Genomic DNA, 16,767 nt, shown 5'->3' on the forward strand with positions numbered 1-16,767 from the left:
CCATAACTGTTAACCTCCAGAAGAATGTGTCAAATAAACTGAGGTGTGTTATTGCTAAATCTACGAGAGTTTTGTTTTTTTTTCTCATACAAAATATTTCTTGCTACAGTATAGAAGGTAAAAAAGAGCTCACACTTACCCAAATTAAGACACGTTTGACACAAATAATAAAAGCAATGCTCTTTCACACAGACAACAAGCACCAGTAGAAGAATTGTTAAAAATGTCACCGTATAAAGCTGTGGCAAAAAATACAAAGGAGAAGGAAATCAACCGAGTCAACACATTGGGTCAAAAAACCAAGAGATAGAGGACAAATAAATACAATTATCACAAACTACGAGACAAAACCTTCTCTTAAATGGGCTAGAACAACTCAGAACTATCAGAGGGCAACTCAAGAGCACAATTCTAAAACAGACCCATATAGTGCTATCTTGCTTATTACGTCGCTCCAGACATTTCTCGAAGCACCAGTGTATAACATTGGAGGACACAAGCCACAGATTTATTTATTTTTTCACTTCAAGAATATCTGTCGGTAGGGTATACTGAGATGAGGGCAAAAGTCTTCATTGGCCAAAAAGCACTGTTCAGTCCATTGGGTTGAGTTGGGTTTGTGTCCCCCCTGATGGTCAGGTGACTGGGCCCTTGAAGATGCCGTTGCCGTAGGTTTTAACTCTACTTCTTCTTCTGGAACAACCTGTCAAAAGATGTGTAGAACAAAATCTGAGAGCAACGCTTGACATATGCTAACACTGCCTCTAACTGCAAAAGCCTTTTGGCTTGCAAAAAAACCCATTAACATTTACTCTTCTGCCTTAGCCAAAGGCTTTTTTTGTATTGTGCTGATACATACTGAGATATACTTTATCAGTATGTCCTCTGGGAAACAAACTCATAACCTTGATATTTTTTGCACCTTGTTCTTCCAGTTGAGCTAAATGGGTATTACTGTGACTGTTCCTGTCCTTGTTCTTCTAGTAACTCCTCAGGAGTTTTATTTTGATTCCTGCAGTGAAATTTGTAGGGGCCATACAGTCTCATTTCCACACATTGATAACATTGATCATTTCCACACACTTGATACCTCCAAATCCCCTAACTGCCGCTACGTTAGGAGAGACACTGTGCCCAAATCTCCTTCACAGATGCCTGGCCTATGTGTGTGTGTGTGTGTGAGTGCCCAGATTTCACCCGATCCAGCGCCACTCATGCCTGTGCCTAGATTTCACCTGATCCGGTGGCATTCGCTCTGGCACAAGTCAAGTGTGTCTCCTGCCCAACCCCCCGGGAAATGGAACGTAGTCGCCGGCACACACGGTACGAAACGTGGCAGCGGCGATACCAGATCCCCCCTGAATGCCCCCCCCCCCTCCTCCTCTTCCCTGTACACAAGCCTGTTTCTCACCCTGACAGCGCGGTCTGCCGGCTTAGCCTTGAGTCGGGAGAAGAGATGCCCCGGCGACTGTGCCAAGCTGATAATAACAGAGTGATGTACTCTGCCGCGTACGAGATCCTGTGTGCCAGAGACTATATTTATTACAGTTCTGCTTTTAAAGTCACTGAGAGGATTGGGAAGTGTAACCTCATTTGTGGGGGATGATGTGGTTTCTTTCTCTCTCTCTCTCTCTCTCTCTCTCTCTCTCGGTAGAAATATACTTGAAAAGAACCCCTCTGGTTCTGTACTTGTTGTTTTTCCTTGAGCGTAGATTTCACAGGCAGTGGAGCACGGTGTGATATGTGTACCATTAGCAAGCGGAACCGTGCTTGGGTTCAGTAGGCCCACTCAGTGCGGTTCATTACATTTTTCTCAATGGCTTTGCAATTACAACACTGTGGAATGAGGCATCAGATTGATCAATTTCTCTACAGCGTGGGCAAATGTTCAAATGTACTGTGTAATGTTGACAAGCACCTTTAAATGATTAGTGACTGCGCTGGCACTATTAAAGAAGCCACTACTGTTCTGGTTCATGTGACGTTTAGACAGGTATAATTCAACATTATCAGATTATTATGTATTATTACACAGCTCTTCATAATGCTGAAGAATGCTCCATTCACTTGAATGGGCCTTTCCAACGTTCGGCGGTCTGCTAAGTAAGGGATAATGGACGACACGGTGGTCTGTTCACAGAAGTTAATGCACGGTCGAGGTTGTAAAACGGCCCCGACGCAAAGCGGAAGAAAATGGGCTTTGTGCTTCTATTTCACGTCTTTCATATCACTACGCAAGGACTGGAACTTCATTCAAAAGTGAAAGCGGACGGTTGATCAGCTGTGTTCTAAAGAATGTTTGATTCAAGTTCAGCGTGTGCTGTTGTCGAACTATTTGTTTCTCACCAAAAGCCACGATGAAAAGATAACAAATAGGCTATAGCCTAGGCTATGTAGGCTAAAGAGTCACATCGTGGGGAGTTTATTGTTTCGTTTTGGCAAGTAACCGTGTAATAAGCGGGATAATGTATAGATACCGTTGTAAAACGGCCCCGACGCGAAGCGGCCGTTTAAACCTCGTAAGTGCATTAACTTCTGTGAACAGACCACCGTGGAGTCCATTATCCCGCTTATTCCTATACGAGCAAAGGCCAGTCGTTAGTTCTATCTCTCTCGTTGTCAAGCGGGCGTATCCCAAGATTCTGATGAACTTTAGCTTTGAAACATCGCTATTTTACTTAGCCTGCTGTCATCCATCTAGATAAAAGCCACCTCTGTCATATCCTACAATAGGCCCTTTCACACTGGCAAAATCGCCGCGATTTTATGTACCAGAATCGCGGAACGACTGTCCCTTTCACATAGACTGATGCGGAACAGCGGGACAAAGTGTCTCGCCAAATTTACTACCAAGACCCCTAGACATTTTGCCGAGTTTTTTCGTTCCGCCACCAGTGTGAATGGGTCAAGGCGGAAAGGGGAATCTGGGCGGGCATTTCAATGCTATGTCCAGCCCACCACAGGAGATTGCAAATAAATCTAACTGATCAAAAGCAGCAATCTCAGAGACAGCACAATATGTCAATGTATAAATTCACAAAGTCTCCAGTCATTCAATGCCTGCTAGAGTTGACTGTAGCTTGGAATGCAATCAGTTGCCATAATAGGCCATCTTAAAATCCAGCGATAAAACAAAGCATGAACTCATGAGCGTCTGTCTGCCCTATATGTATATCCTCTGATTGTAGGCTAATGCTTATCTAGGCATCTAGGGAAAGTTCGCGAAGTATTCCACCAAGATGAATGGGTAGGGAGACGGGCGCAAAAAAATAGGATTAAATTAAAAGTTACCTTTCTCGCGAACCGTTTACCACAACAACTAACCACTAACATCGTTTAAAGGCTGAGAAAAAGCTCTTTCGTGTGATACATGTGATGTCTGTGATGAATAGGCTACTTCGCAAGTAGTTGAGCAAATTTGGGTGGGACAGAAATACCTTTACAGAGCAGCAGTTCCGGCCATATCGGCTCTGGCTCACATTACAGCTTTAAATGCATTATCGCTTCACTACCCAACACGCGAACAAGAAAGAAAAGAAAAAAGAAACCAATGTGCTTATGTCGCAATTTCCGATAGGCCCAGAGAAAAGACAGCTATGGTAACCTAACAATTAGGATTTGCTTTGGCTACACTGCTGTTTGGTTGTCCCAAACTTTGTTTGTTGAGATGTCCATTCTCTTTGCCCTAGGCTATGATTTGTGCGCGAAGCATGTTTCAATTAAGACAATACACAAGCTATTTGTATTGTTGTAATATTGAACGATTTCATGAATAAATTGTACGCACAGTACATTGTACGGCCAAGGCAAGGGGCAACTCTTCTCTTCAATTTCCCTTCCAAATTACGTTTTATTGTCTGAAGACATCTATCGCAAGAATTTAACATTCTAACAGCAACAGCAAAGCAAATGCAAGCTAACCAAAGCGCAGTCGGTTCTCCCGCCATGGTTTTTGAAATCACACACCTGCTGTAGGCCTATCTAAAAGCCCACGTACTTATGGCCTACGACTATCACTCTACACGCCCCCTGTTGCACGTCACAATTTAATTTACTATAGCTGATCCTGCCTCCTGGCTCCCCAAAATGCCGCATCATGTGAACAGATCAGCAGGCTGGCAAATTTTCGCCTCGCTTTCAGACACAAAAAGACGGCAAAAAGACGTCCCGTCTTCCCGCAAATTTAGCGTGATCTCTGTGTGAAAAGGCCTAATGTTTGCAACGTCTGCATTTTACAGCTCGGATGCAACGTGACGGTTCATTTAAACTTCACAACGAGTTCAGCGAATTAATATACAAGTGTGATATGGCCATGTGCAAATAACATATGGTTAATGGTCGTTCTAAATTAGGTACTGTAGGACAATGGGAAATTCAACCAAGCAGTGGAATAAGTAAGGGATAATGGACGACACGTATCTTGAGTTGAAGTACTATATATCTGATTATTTTTCCTGTCTGAGTATTCATGATCTGTTTCTGGTGTTCATATGAAATACACACTTAGACACACCATTGTCAGTAAACAACTTAAGTTGTTATTTGTTTGTTTCTTTTGTCTTTTTAAATTAAAATGTCTGTGCATAAAGTCCTTTGGGTTGCACATTGTGCTTGAAAATGTGCTATATAAATAAACGCTTACTTACTTACAGTAAACAACTTTAGCATTCCTCTCAATGGTTCATAATTCAAGTCATGGCACTTATAATAATTCATAATTCAGTCATGGCCAACTCATGGCACTTGAAAAAGAAAACAGGGGTAGCCCAACTGCCAAATGCATTAGTCAGGATTTCTTCCCCCTTCAAATAACTACATTTATCAAAGTGAGCTAGCTATTTGGAGTATCTAGGCAGCGTCATCATTTTGTGACAACAATTTCTTGAAATTGTCTCAGAAGTATAAATTGAAGTGATTTAATGAAGGAGATCTGTCATGCGGTATGATTTTAATTAACTTTAATGTTTCTGTGTGAGGATGCAATGAATTAAAATGCTCTGAAGCTTTCCTACCCTCACATCAGACTTAAAGCAGCACCATTTTTCCAAATAAATAACTCACCACCCTCACAAGTGTATTAGTGACTCTACACTAATGGGTCAGTCAAGAAAGTAAAAAAAACAGAACAGAACTCCCAACAGAATAGAAACCCATATCTCAGCAACAGACCAAACGACCACGCTCTGCATTATAGAGAGCATGAATAACTGATATAATAGCCATCGCAAGAACAGAGTGTCTAGACAATGTAATGTGCTGTAATATGATGCTAGAACCATACCAGGCTGAATAAAGGTTTATGATGAATACTGAAAAACTTCCGAAGGCTTCACTAGTAATCTAATCATTGTATCAAACAGACATGTGGTGTATCATTTAAGCAACAAAGTACTTCTTTTACCTTTAAATAATGGCTTCAAACTCATTTAAATGATTCACAGACTTATAACAGGCAGAACGGTGTCTCTGTGTTACTTTAACAATGATGTTTGAAGCTTTTTGGACACAGGATCCTTGTCAGCAAATAAAAAAAAAAACACTCACAGACTATGAACAGATTCTCAGATTATCAACAAACTCTCTATTGACACTGTTACTGTAACTACAGTACAAGTTATGGTTAAGGTAAAGGTGAAGGGGTTGAGGTGGGCTAAGGGGGGTGGGTTAAGGGGTTGGCTTTGGTTAAGGCAATGTTCAGTATTTGTTTTACATCCTAAACTGGAATTGCTCTATGGTGTTTTATGCCCCCAACGTCGTCTTCCAGCCAGCACTGCCACCGCTGACTTAAAGGCACCTAATCCTAAACCTAACCCCAACCCTAACCTTAACCCATGCCTAACCCTAGTGCCTTCCAGGCAGCGCTGCCTTGAAGACAATGTTGGGGGCATAAAACACCAAGAAACACTTGAATCTTAACAGATGAACTGTTGAGTCTCTGTGGGTGTACTACACAAGCAAATAAAGCCAAATAAAGCCCACACACACACACATCATGTAAAGCATAACATAGGATAAGCAAAGGTTTATGAGGACATCCCACATTCTTCTGCAGAGTTGGTGACAGGTAACAGGTTGCCAGTGAGAGGACGGTCCAGTCATGCATGACCCCCTTTCCACACACAGACGGTGGACAGACGGTTCAGGCACAAAGGGGACACCTTTACCCACACACAATGAGTGTTATGATGCCCAGGGAGTATGACAGCAGCGTTAGGAGCGCACAGATCAGATTCCAACCATGATGATGGTCATCTCATGCCACATCTGATGTGTGTGTGTGTGTGTGTGTGTGTCTGTGTGTGTGACCTGAAGCCCACACATCATGCTTCTCTCCTGGAGCTGCTTGCGTCGGTTGCGTCAGCCCTTCCACCATTCCGATCCCCCCCCCCCGGCGGTTGGGGGGGTGACCCTTAAAGCAATGATAAGCCTCACCTACGACATGTGGTTCTGTTGGGCGGAGAGATTCTGCTGCTGCTGCTGCTGGATGAGCATCTGCTGCTGCTGCCGCCGACGGGCGGTGCGCAGCTTCTCGAAGCGCGCCTCCATCTCCTCCAGCACCTTGGGCGTGTAGCGCACCACCAGCTTCACGCTGTCCTTGGCCGCCTTCAGCAGCTCCACCGCCTTCTCGTGGTGCTCACCCTCCACACTCTAGTGGAAACAAATGTGGAGCTGGATGAGTAGACTGGTACAAGAATGGTGGGATGGATGGATGGATAGATAGAAAGATAGATAGATAACTAGATAGACAGATAGATAGATAGATAGATAGATAGATAGATAGATAGATATACAGTAGACCAGCCTGGCTTCTTTCTGACTCCCCTTACTTCAACTTCAAACTCCATTCTCTTTCTCCATCACAACTTCCACAAATTTGTCTGTACTCTTGAAAAAATGTTAGACAATTATCTCAGTGTCTCTCAATGTCTCTCTGCATGCTTTTTCAAGCCTGACGAGACAGACTTGCTAATGTATTCTTCATGTTTGATTTCATTAGCACGTCTCCCTTTGACTGAAATAATGAAACACTTTTATATATTTTTCATTCGAAACGCAAGTGAAATCACACTAATCCTTCATGAAGCCGTCTATAGGAAAAAAGGCTGTGTAATTACAGAGTTGGTAAGAAAATCTCAAAACACGCAGTGAAATTACCAGTCTTGAGCAAATGAGGAAAACATATGCCAACACCAGAACAAAGACAGAAGATGGAGGGATAGAGATGTCTCTGGACTCTCACAATTAAGAAAATGTCATAATCTTATGACATAAACATAAGCAGCCAATTTCAGCTCAGAGCAGCAGACATTATGCAGCTACTTTAGATACAATCTATGTCTCTTTCTCACTTTGACTTCTTTTCACAGAAAAAATGGAATAAATTTATCGGTGTGACATAATTTTGAAGTTCTGCCACACCTTCCAGTCTGCCAGCAGAGAACCTGTTCCTGTTTTAACCCACAAGTCGCATCGTCATGACAACCATTATTAACAGATTGTTTTTTTGCAACCTGTGCCGAGCCATCCTAGCTAATTAGAACGGGTGACACATTCATTAAAAAAGTCTCGCGCCCTTCACAACAGGGCCATTCACTTTTTTTTGCGGATTTGATGATCGCCGGTATTTTTAGGGCTTCTAGCAATTACACAATGCAGTTGCATGACATGATAAGTGAACTCCAATCTGCTGGATGGCAAGTCTCTACGTGTAGAAACACTAATTAGCTTCTTTAACTGATTGCTTCTTTGTCTACTTATCTGGGCGTATTGATTGTAAATCTGTTGATCCAGTGGGATGGAGCTTCCACACAGCTACAGTAGATGGCTGTCAGCTTGATGAACAGTTAACAGCTTGATTAACTGACATCAAATCCGTTCTCCCCCCCACCCTGGACCCCTTCCAGTTTCCATACCGAGCCAAACGGTCCACAGAGGATGCAATCTGCTCTGCCCTCCACCCAGCCCTAACCCACCTGGAAAAAAGAGACTCATATGTGAGATTGCTGTTTATAGACTTCAGTTCTGCATTCAACACCATAATACCACAACAACTCATCTGCAAACTTGACAAACTGGGACTCAGTACCTACCTCTGCAACTGGCTACTGGACTTCCTCTGTCAGAGGCCTCAAGTAGTATGTGTTGGCAACAACATCTCAAGCAGCATCACACTGAGCACGGGGGCCCCCCAAGGCTGCGTGCTCAGTCCGCTGCTCTTCACCCTGCTGACGCATGACTGCACTGCAACCTACAGCAACAACCACATAGTGAAATTTGCTGATGACACAACTCTGGTGGGTCTCATCACCAAGGGCGACGAGACTCAATACAGGTTGGAGGTCGACCTTCTGACCACGTGGTGCAGGGACAACAACCTTTTGCTGAACGTCAGCAAGACAAAGGAGATTGTTGTTGACTTCCAGAGAGGTCACACCCAACACCTGCCACTGACCATCGACGGTGCTGTGGTGGAGAGAGTGAGCAGCACCAAATTCCTGGGGGTGCACATCAGTGAAGACCTCTCCTGGACCACCAACACTGCATCACTGCCGAAGAAAGCTCAGCGCTGCCTGTAGTTCCTGCGGAATCTCAGGCGAGCAAATGCTCCACCAGCCATCATGACCACATTTTACAGAGGCACCATTGAGAGCATCCTCTCCAGCTGTATCGCTGTGTGGGGCGGAAGCTGCACTGAATACAACAGGAAAGCCCTGCAGCGCATAGTTAACACAGCTGGAAGGATCATTGGTGCTTCACTCCCCTCCCTGAAGGACATTTACACCTCCCACCTCACCCGCAAGGCGACCACAATTGTGACTCACAATTTGTTTGATCTACTGCCCTCTGGGAAGAGGTACAGAAGCCTGTGCTCCCGCACCACCAGACTCACCAACAGCTTCATACACCAGGCTGTTAGGATGCTGAACTCTCTCCCCCCTCCACCCTCAGCTACATAACATCCTGGACTTTGGACCCACAATGGCTGCCTTGCACTACTCCACTTGCACTACTCCACTTGTACACTTTGCAACTTGTTGTTGTCCTGTTGTCCTGAAAACACTTCTGAACACACTTCTGCTGCTCTTACATAACTTGCACCACTACGCCACTTGCATACTTATTATTATTCTGTCAAACAGAACTACTTTAGCCATTTATTGGCCTGACTTTTGCACTATTATATTGACTGTCCACTGTATGCACAATTGCACAATTTCAACCCAAATGTTGCTGCTCTTATTTCTTCATTGTATGTGCCTTATTATTTACTTTTTATATTGTTTACTTGAGTGTTATGTTTGTCTGTGGACCTAATTGGTAAAATATGTCTTGTCTCCACCGTGTCTTGACATGTGAAGAAATTGACAATAAAGCAGACTTTGACTTGATGAATGAATTACATTTGAAAAATCCAAAAATTGAGAAGGCTTCCAACAAACTGAAACATTCATCTGAGTCTGTATTCACAGGTTTATGGATTGATGGAAGGACGGTATCTCATTGCTTAGATGATTTAATGTGAAGCTTTATTTCTTACAGACACACAGAGAGAGGGGATGGGGGGGCATTGCAATAGAATATGCAGTCTATTCTACACAAATCATTACACAAGTTCATTATCTCGATATCGTGGCCATTTCCGGTTTGGGACAACTCGGTGAAAACAAACGTATGGACAACTGAAGTGAATTAAAAAATGAGTATTGAGTGAGTATTTGGCCATTCAGTTGGGTCCTTTTTTTTCTATGAGCAAGCTGGAAGTTTGTAGGGGGCACTCACTCAATACAGCTGTTGTCCACGTAACTGTACTGCTTTAACACTTTTCTATCAAACTCATTACAATAGTTCTATTACATTTTCAATGAACAAATACAACCGTGCAGTTTTGTTTTCACCGAGTGCTGCCCATAGACTGTGTTTTATGGCGAAAGGAAATGACTCTTGACATACCGTGATGTCGAGAATAACAATATAGTTCCTACTGAAGTGCCTCCCCAAGTGAAATGGCCTTACCACTCCGTTGACAGACAGCAGCTGGTCCCCTCTCTTCAGTCCCCCGTGTCGCTCGGCAACACCCCCGGGGATGATGCGGGAGATATAGATGGGTGAGTTCTGCTCTTTGCCTCCCATTACGTTGAAGCCCAGACCCTCCTCGGTCTTTGGCAGCTCCACCACCCGAGGGTGGGAGTGGCCTTCACTCGCTGCAAAGGCTGCCACTGTCGCCTGCAAGACACACACAGAGAGAGAGAGAGAGAGAGAGAGAGAGAGAGAGAGAGAGAGAGAGAGAGAGAGAGAGAGAGAGAGCAGATGTTCTGTGTTCAGTTCGGTTCTTTTGAGACAAGATCAAAATCACTTGTTTACACACACAGTTTAGAGGGCAAACTGGTGCCTTTCCCTCATGATCTTTACACATCTACCTCAAGCATTACAGAACACAGAGAGAGCTATAAACTCCATTGTTTATGTTTATATCCCATTTATGTCAGGATGCTGTGTTTATTATTGCCACCAAGGAGGTTATTTTGTTTTTGTAAGCAGAATTGCAAAAAATGAATAAATAAAAAACACAAATGGCCCGATATTCATGAAACTTTGTGGAAAGGGTTAGCAATACCCACGGAGGAACTCATTAAATTTTGGAGTGGATCAGCTAGTTCCACTAGTTTACTCTTGCGTTCACTAAGGATTCATCTTGGATGCCTCAGGACTTGCAACAGACTGCAAAATTGTACATCTGATTTTAAAAGAGAAGTACAAGAACACAATCAAAAAATATATTGGTTAAGTACTTAAAAAAAGGACTCCAGGTATCCAGGGTGCGTGTAGTATATTTCCCTGCCCTATCTGAAATTACTGTGTGGGTGAGAGGGGAGGCTGTGGCAGTGGACGTGATGAATGTGCCCAGCTAGGGGATTTTCTGGCTGTGTAAGCACTTGAATAAGTGTTCCCTGTCCCCTACACCGGTTTGCCACCGGGATCCACCAAGGCTCAACACGGCTCGGCTCGATAGGAACAATAGTTCCGTGGAGCAGATCAAGACATTAGATCTAAAGAGTGGCTATACCTCAGAACATATGCTCTTTGGAGTTGCTCGGAATGGTTGGGTTGGAATATATTATGCTCTTAGGAGCATCTGAAGGCATGGGTTCTAAAGAGTGGTTCTGAGCATATGTTCTTTGGAGTGAAGGTATTGGTTCTAAAGAGGGGCTCGGAACATAGGCTCTCTGTCATGGCTGTAGGTAGGGTATAATGGACACTGGACAGTTTGATCCTACAGAGTATGTCAGGATGTAACCTTGTGGTTCAGAATGTCTAATGAATGACTTCAGCAAAGAGCAAATTACTGTTCCAGGTAGCATTCAAAAAACATGCTCTGTTTTGTTGTTTGTGTGTGTATGAGAGAGAGAGAGAGAGAGAGAGAGAGAGAGAGAGAGAGAGAGAGAGAGAGAGAGAGAGAGAGAGAGAGAGAGAGAGAGAGAGAGAACCTATTTGTGTGAGCCTGGAAGCTCACATGTTGGAAATCAATATCAGGCTTCAGTCTCAGACTCACAGAGAGTCAAGGGCAGTTCTCTCTACTGATCCCCAGTTGCTGCTACTGGTGCCTGTCAGTTGTCAGTCAGCTTCGCCTCTATTGAGCTCTTTTCGTTTCGGGGGGAAAATAGGAGTACGGAAACAGTACCGGTACTTTTTCTCAGGCTCTGGCTTTTGCTTTTCCCGCAAGTTTTGAGTTTGAACTTTAAAGTTACTCCTCTACCGTGCACTCCTCTACCGTGCACCATTTCTGGGGGAGAAACACAGGATTCTCACGGTTCTCTTATCTGTGAACTTTGTCTCACACTTCCTCCGTGTGTTAATTAGGTGAACAACACACTAGGCTGGTATTCAGTATGTCTTTCACCCCCATCATTTCATGACTCTGAGTCAACCCCCCTGCACTTCAGTCTAAACAATTCAAGGTGAACTTATTTATGCTTTAGATGCTATCTAGCCACAAAGAGAAGAGAGACATGGTGACTTAAAATATGAACAATATGATTAAAATATGATTAAAATATGATTAAAATATGAACAAGCTACAGTTACTGCACTTCCATACATCCACATATTCAGATAAAATGTTTGTATGGCATGCTTTCAATCTTTTATAATTTATATCTTACACATGAAAAATACTTGCATTATTGTAAGTGTGTTGTGTCAATACATTGCATTATGGCTTTAAAGACAATACAACCATCTAATACTGTAAAACAATGCAAGTTTATTTATCTTGCAATATCGCACACTTCATACGCAGGAGCAATTCAACATACTTTACATAAATAAGAAGTAAAGAATAATAATAAATCATGTGCAATATTGTACCCGGCCTAATATTCATTTGACCCAGCGGAACCAAGAACCATGGAGCTAGCCTTGGTAAAAGGAGCCAATGCTAAAAGCAGTCTCTCAACTCTCCTGAAGGAACGCAATTACAAAACCTGCTGTGGAGGAATGAGAGTCTGAATTGATTCAATTAGAGTGCTACTAAAATGAATGGACTCCCAAAGAGCTCAGTCTCCCGGGTAATACCTCTGGCAAAGCAAGCATGCGCACCAAGAGAACTGGAGCAGAGAGATGGAGGCAGTCTTCGTCTTCTGTGATGTGCGATGTGCGTGTTCAATCAACTGTGATTCGTTCAATCAATTAATCAAGCATTTGATCAGTCAACCAATCACTTCATCGATTGACTGTAAAATCAACCAATCTTGACCATCCAAACTTGACCAAACATTTGATCAGCCAATAAATATGTGTGTGCGTGTGTGTGTGTGTGTGTGTGTGTGTGTGTGTGTGTGTGTGTGTGTGTGTGTGTGTGTGTGTGTGTGTGTGTGTGTGTGTGTGTGTGTGTGTGTCTGTGTATCTGTCTGTCTGTCTGTCTGTCTGTCTATCAATCTCATTTATAAAGTGCTTTTCAGACCAGTGAATGCAGTTCAATGAGGTCCCACAGTGTATGATTGACTTGAATTAATCAGAAGTGATTGGGTATGCCCTAGATCTGCCTGGTAACCATTTCTACCCTCCAAAACTCCCCCCTCAGGCACACCTAATTCACACATCACGGCAGCACCGTGTGGACAGCCGCAGAACTTGCCCCCAGGTTTAGCTAGCACGCTAACTATCTACACCTGAGGGGTAAACACAAGGGTCAGAGAATATGCAGAAGAACGTTTTGGCAGAAGCTCAAAAAATGTCCCTGTCAGCGGCAGACATGGTGGGTGCTTAGGAAACAAGTGTGCATGTGTGTGTGTGTGTGTGTGTGTGTGTGTGTGTGTCTGTGTGTGTGTGTCTGTGTGTGTGGGGCCCTTTCTGTAATCCTGTCTTTGTTCTCTTATAGATTAGTTGACAGAGGATACTGCCAGCAACACCAAGGTCATGGGTGCACTACGCACACAACACAGGTTGGTGATACGGGCCAGATAGCGGCTGACTTTGGAAAGCGTCCAGCTCTGATCTGGCGCAGAACTGTTTAAGAGCCAAATGGGAATGCACCCAAATACTGCCATGGTACAGTGAGCCACTTCAGCTAAGGCCTTAGAAAGATGTAAATACAGAGCAGCAGTAATTGTTTAGCTTAATCCCCTCTTAAAAAGTCTTGTATGAGCTCCACAAAAAGGGGAAGGTTTAACCATTTCTGGCAACAAGGTTCTCTAGGCCTGTGAAAGATAACAGAATCTGCCACTTGGTTCTAACTGAAGAACATTCTAGTGTATACTAAATCCATTTACCAAAAGCAGGCATTGTGAAACACAATATAACAAAATAAAACAAAGATCAATTCGGTGCATTGGCTGTGTCTGCCTCCAAGTTTCAAAGCCATTTTTATCTATTGGACATCCACAGCCTCTCTCCCTCTCTCTCTCAGCCACTTAAGATTTCCGATCAGCGATGCGGCGGTCTCATCTCTCTGTCGGGGGCTCTTCCCCTGACGAGCGCCCGCGTACAAGAGGAAGCGGACTCCCCGGAGCGATCCGGAGCTTTTAAAAGGACAGCCGCTCACTCATTTCGCCGGCATCGACCGAAATGGCTCCATCCGCCAGACTCCATCTTAATTGTGAGCGTGACTTATGAGGCTGGTGTTTAATATGCACCATAAGTTGACAGGCCAGCCATTTCAAAGTGTGTCTGAGCGTCTCTTGTGAAGGACAAAGTCAGAGAGGTGATTTGCAACGCCCAGAGCAGTCACAGTAATGCGGATACCTAGGCTTGCCCAATTCTCTAATGATGCCAGCCCTGTTAGCCTACGATATCAAAGTATGATATTATCATTTGACAAGCAATTAACATCCATGCTCCACTGATGTTTTATCTGAACCAAAACACTGCAATGCATTCCTTGCCTAGCATTTAACTGCAGTAGTTCTTAGCTCTTATAAATAGATATACTCTATGTTCACTTCACTAGTAGTATTTTTGATATTAATTATTGAATGCAATTTCTTTTTTTAATAAAGAAAATGATTAATAGACCTGATTACCATTGAAACACTCTGTGAAATGGCAACTAAGGACATGGATATTCTATTGTATGTTATGATGAAGATTCTAATTATGGACAGATGAATCAGACTTGCATCCCAGGAGACATTTACGACGACAGTGTGGGGACGGACGATGACAGGCTTGGACTAGACTCTACTTAACATTTAAGAGCTCTGTCCTTTTCAAGCTAGACAGAGGGCTATTCATTTATCTGCCTACCTAGTGCTTTCCAAACATGGAGAGAAAATCAGCAAGTTATATCAGGTGTCTCTATGTCCCTTGCCAAACAATGCACTAAAGCATGAATAGTCTCTTCACAATACCATTCTGAATCCCAGGAAAGCATTGTGGCATCTAGCACCATACAAAATGTCAACACACAGCAGCCTGTACATAATGAAAAAACAGTGTTTGGCTCACATCAGAATTATTTGTATTATGGAGAACATTACAGACTTGATATTTACACCACTGTACCATATTTATATATGTTTTCACACACAGACATAATGAGGGCCAATATTCTGTGCTGATTTTATAATAGGCTAGTTTGGCGGGGCGTCCAGACATTCCCGTGGAGCAGGCAGACTTCTGTCTGTTCATGCAGTGTGTGTGTGTGTCCCTGTGTGCCCGGTGTGTGTGTGTGTGTGTGTGTGTGTGTGTGTGTGTGTGTGTGTGTGTCTGTCTGTCTGTCTGTCTGCTCACACTCAGAGTGTGGCGGTGTGTGTAAGCCTGCTCACGTTGTGCTTCATCACCTCACTGTCCTTGCTCTGCCACCGCAGTGGTGTGTGTGTGCTCTGTTCCTGCTGGGGTGACAGGTGTGTGTGTGTGTGTGTGCTCTGTTCCTGCTGGGGTGACAGGTGTGTGTGTGTGTGTGGTTCTTTGGTGGGGGGGGAATTTAATTCCCGAGTTCATCTGCCAGTATACACCTTCACACCCTCATATCACACCACTTATTCTCCCCCCTCTCCCTGCTTCTATCTCTTCCTCTCCTCCCTATCTCTACTTCTCTCTGCATCTCCCTCTCTTTCTCTCTCTTCCTCTCTGACCCCCCCCCCCCCCCCCCCCCCCGTCTAGTTTGTGACAGTGACTGAGCTCTGGCTTTTTGGCCGTGTCCTCGAGGCGTTTCCCTTTCCTTCCTCTTGCCTCTTCCTCCTCCTGTTGCAGGCCATCTTACACATTATGACACTACCCACCCACCCCCCCGCTCTCCTCCTTTCTCTCATTTCTCTGGGAGTCTGTCACTCTTACCTTTGTCTTTGTCATTCCCTCGTTATTCTTCAAGCTGTTCCTCAGCCTCTCTTCCTCCTCTCCCATCTCTGCTCTTTTTTTCCTTTTCAGTTATTTTCTCTCCTTTCTTCTCCCCTCCTATGGTTAACGCTTGATGTCTTTCCCCTTTAACTCCATACTTCTGTTCTGTTCTTCCTCCACAATTTCTGTATCCTTCAATTCTCTCTCTCTCTCTCTCTCTCTCTCTCTCTCTCTCTCACACACACACACCCTCTTATAACACAACTTATTCCTCCCTCTCTCTTCCCCTCTCTTCCTCTCCCCCCTCGATCTTTCTCTCCTCTTTGCCTCTCTCTCTCTCTTTTCAACACTCTCCTCTGTTCTGGCTCTTGCTCTGAAATGCAGGAACCCTATATTTCCTCTTCTTGGCTCACTATCATATATGTACCCCCCCCCTGCTCCACACACACACACACACACACACACACACACACACACACAAACATCCTTAGATGAAATATAAATAGGAATGAGCTATAGGCAGCCCTCACTAGCAGGACTAGAGACTGGGTGTTGTTTGCATGCAGGTCTGCTCAGCGGGTCATTTGTTCACCAACATGTAGCCTTTCCCTTGGTGGAACTGCGAGGAAACATCATGAAAGCCAGTCATGAGGCATCTCCACTAGCACTGAACAGCACTCGTGAATGAGAATAAGCCCGACTGGCGTTACAACGTTTCCATCAAACCTACCTTTGCTGTGGCTCGCGCTTGGTATTCTGGACAGCCATTCACTGTTATTGTTTCATGCATATACTGATACACCTGTGACAGAAAGGGCAAATGAGAGAGAGAATCAGAGAAAAAGGGAAAAGGAGAGAGAGAAAGAGGGGAGAGACGAAAAGAAAGAGGTCAGTTAATGATCAGATGAATTTCATGGCTCTATTCTGAATTAAGCATGTTGATACTGTGTCTAGAGAGCAGGTACTGTGCATTTTAACACACTGCACACACTG

General features: G+C 43.9%; 1 protein-coding gene across 2 annotated transcripts in view; it reads right to left on the reverse strand.

The window, feature by feature from the left end:
• Positions 1 to 481: 481 nt before the first annotated feature.
• Positions 482 to 16,767, reverse strand: part of lin7a (lin-7 homolog A (C. elegans)) — a 38,340-nt gene continuing 22,054 nt past the window's right edge. For both annotated transcript variants that reach the window (XM_042078077.1, XM_042078076.1), the window contains exons 3-6: positions 16,505 to 16,576; positions 10,015 to 10,224; positions 6,433 to 6,648; positions 482 to 703 (exon numbers count right to left, since the gene is read on the reverse strand). In XM_042078077.1, coding sequence (XP_041934011.1) covers positions 6,433 to 6,648; positions 10,015 to 10,224; positions 16,505 to 16,576 — 498 coding nt within the window. In that variant the 3' untranslated portion in view covers positions 482 to 703. The remainder of the gene's footprint in view (positions 704 to 6,432; positions 6,649 to 10,014; positions 10,225 to 16,504; positions 16,577 to 16,767) is intronic.

The sequence above is a fragment of the Alosa sapidissima genome, chromosome 22 (assembly GCF_018492685.1).
Source record: "Alosa sapidissima isolate fAloSap1 chromosome 22, fAloSap1.pri, whole genome shotgun sequence".
In the NCBI taxonomy this organism is placed as follows: Eukaryota; Metazoa; Chordata; class Actinopteri; order Clupeiformes; family Clupeidae; genus Alosa; species Alosa sapidissima.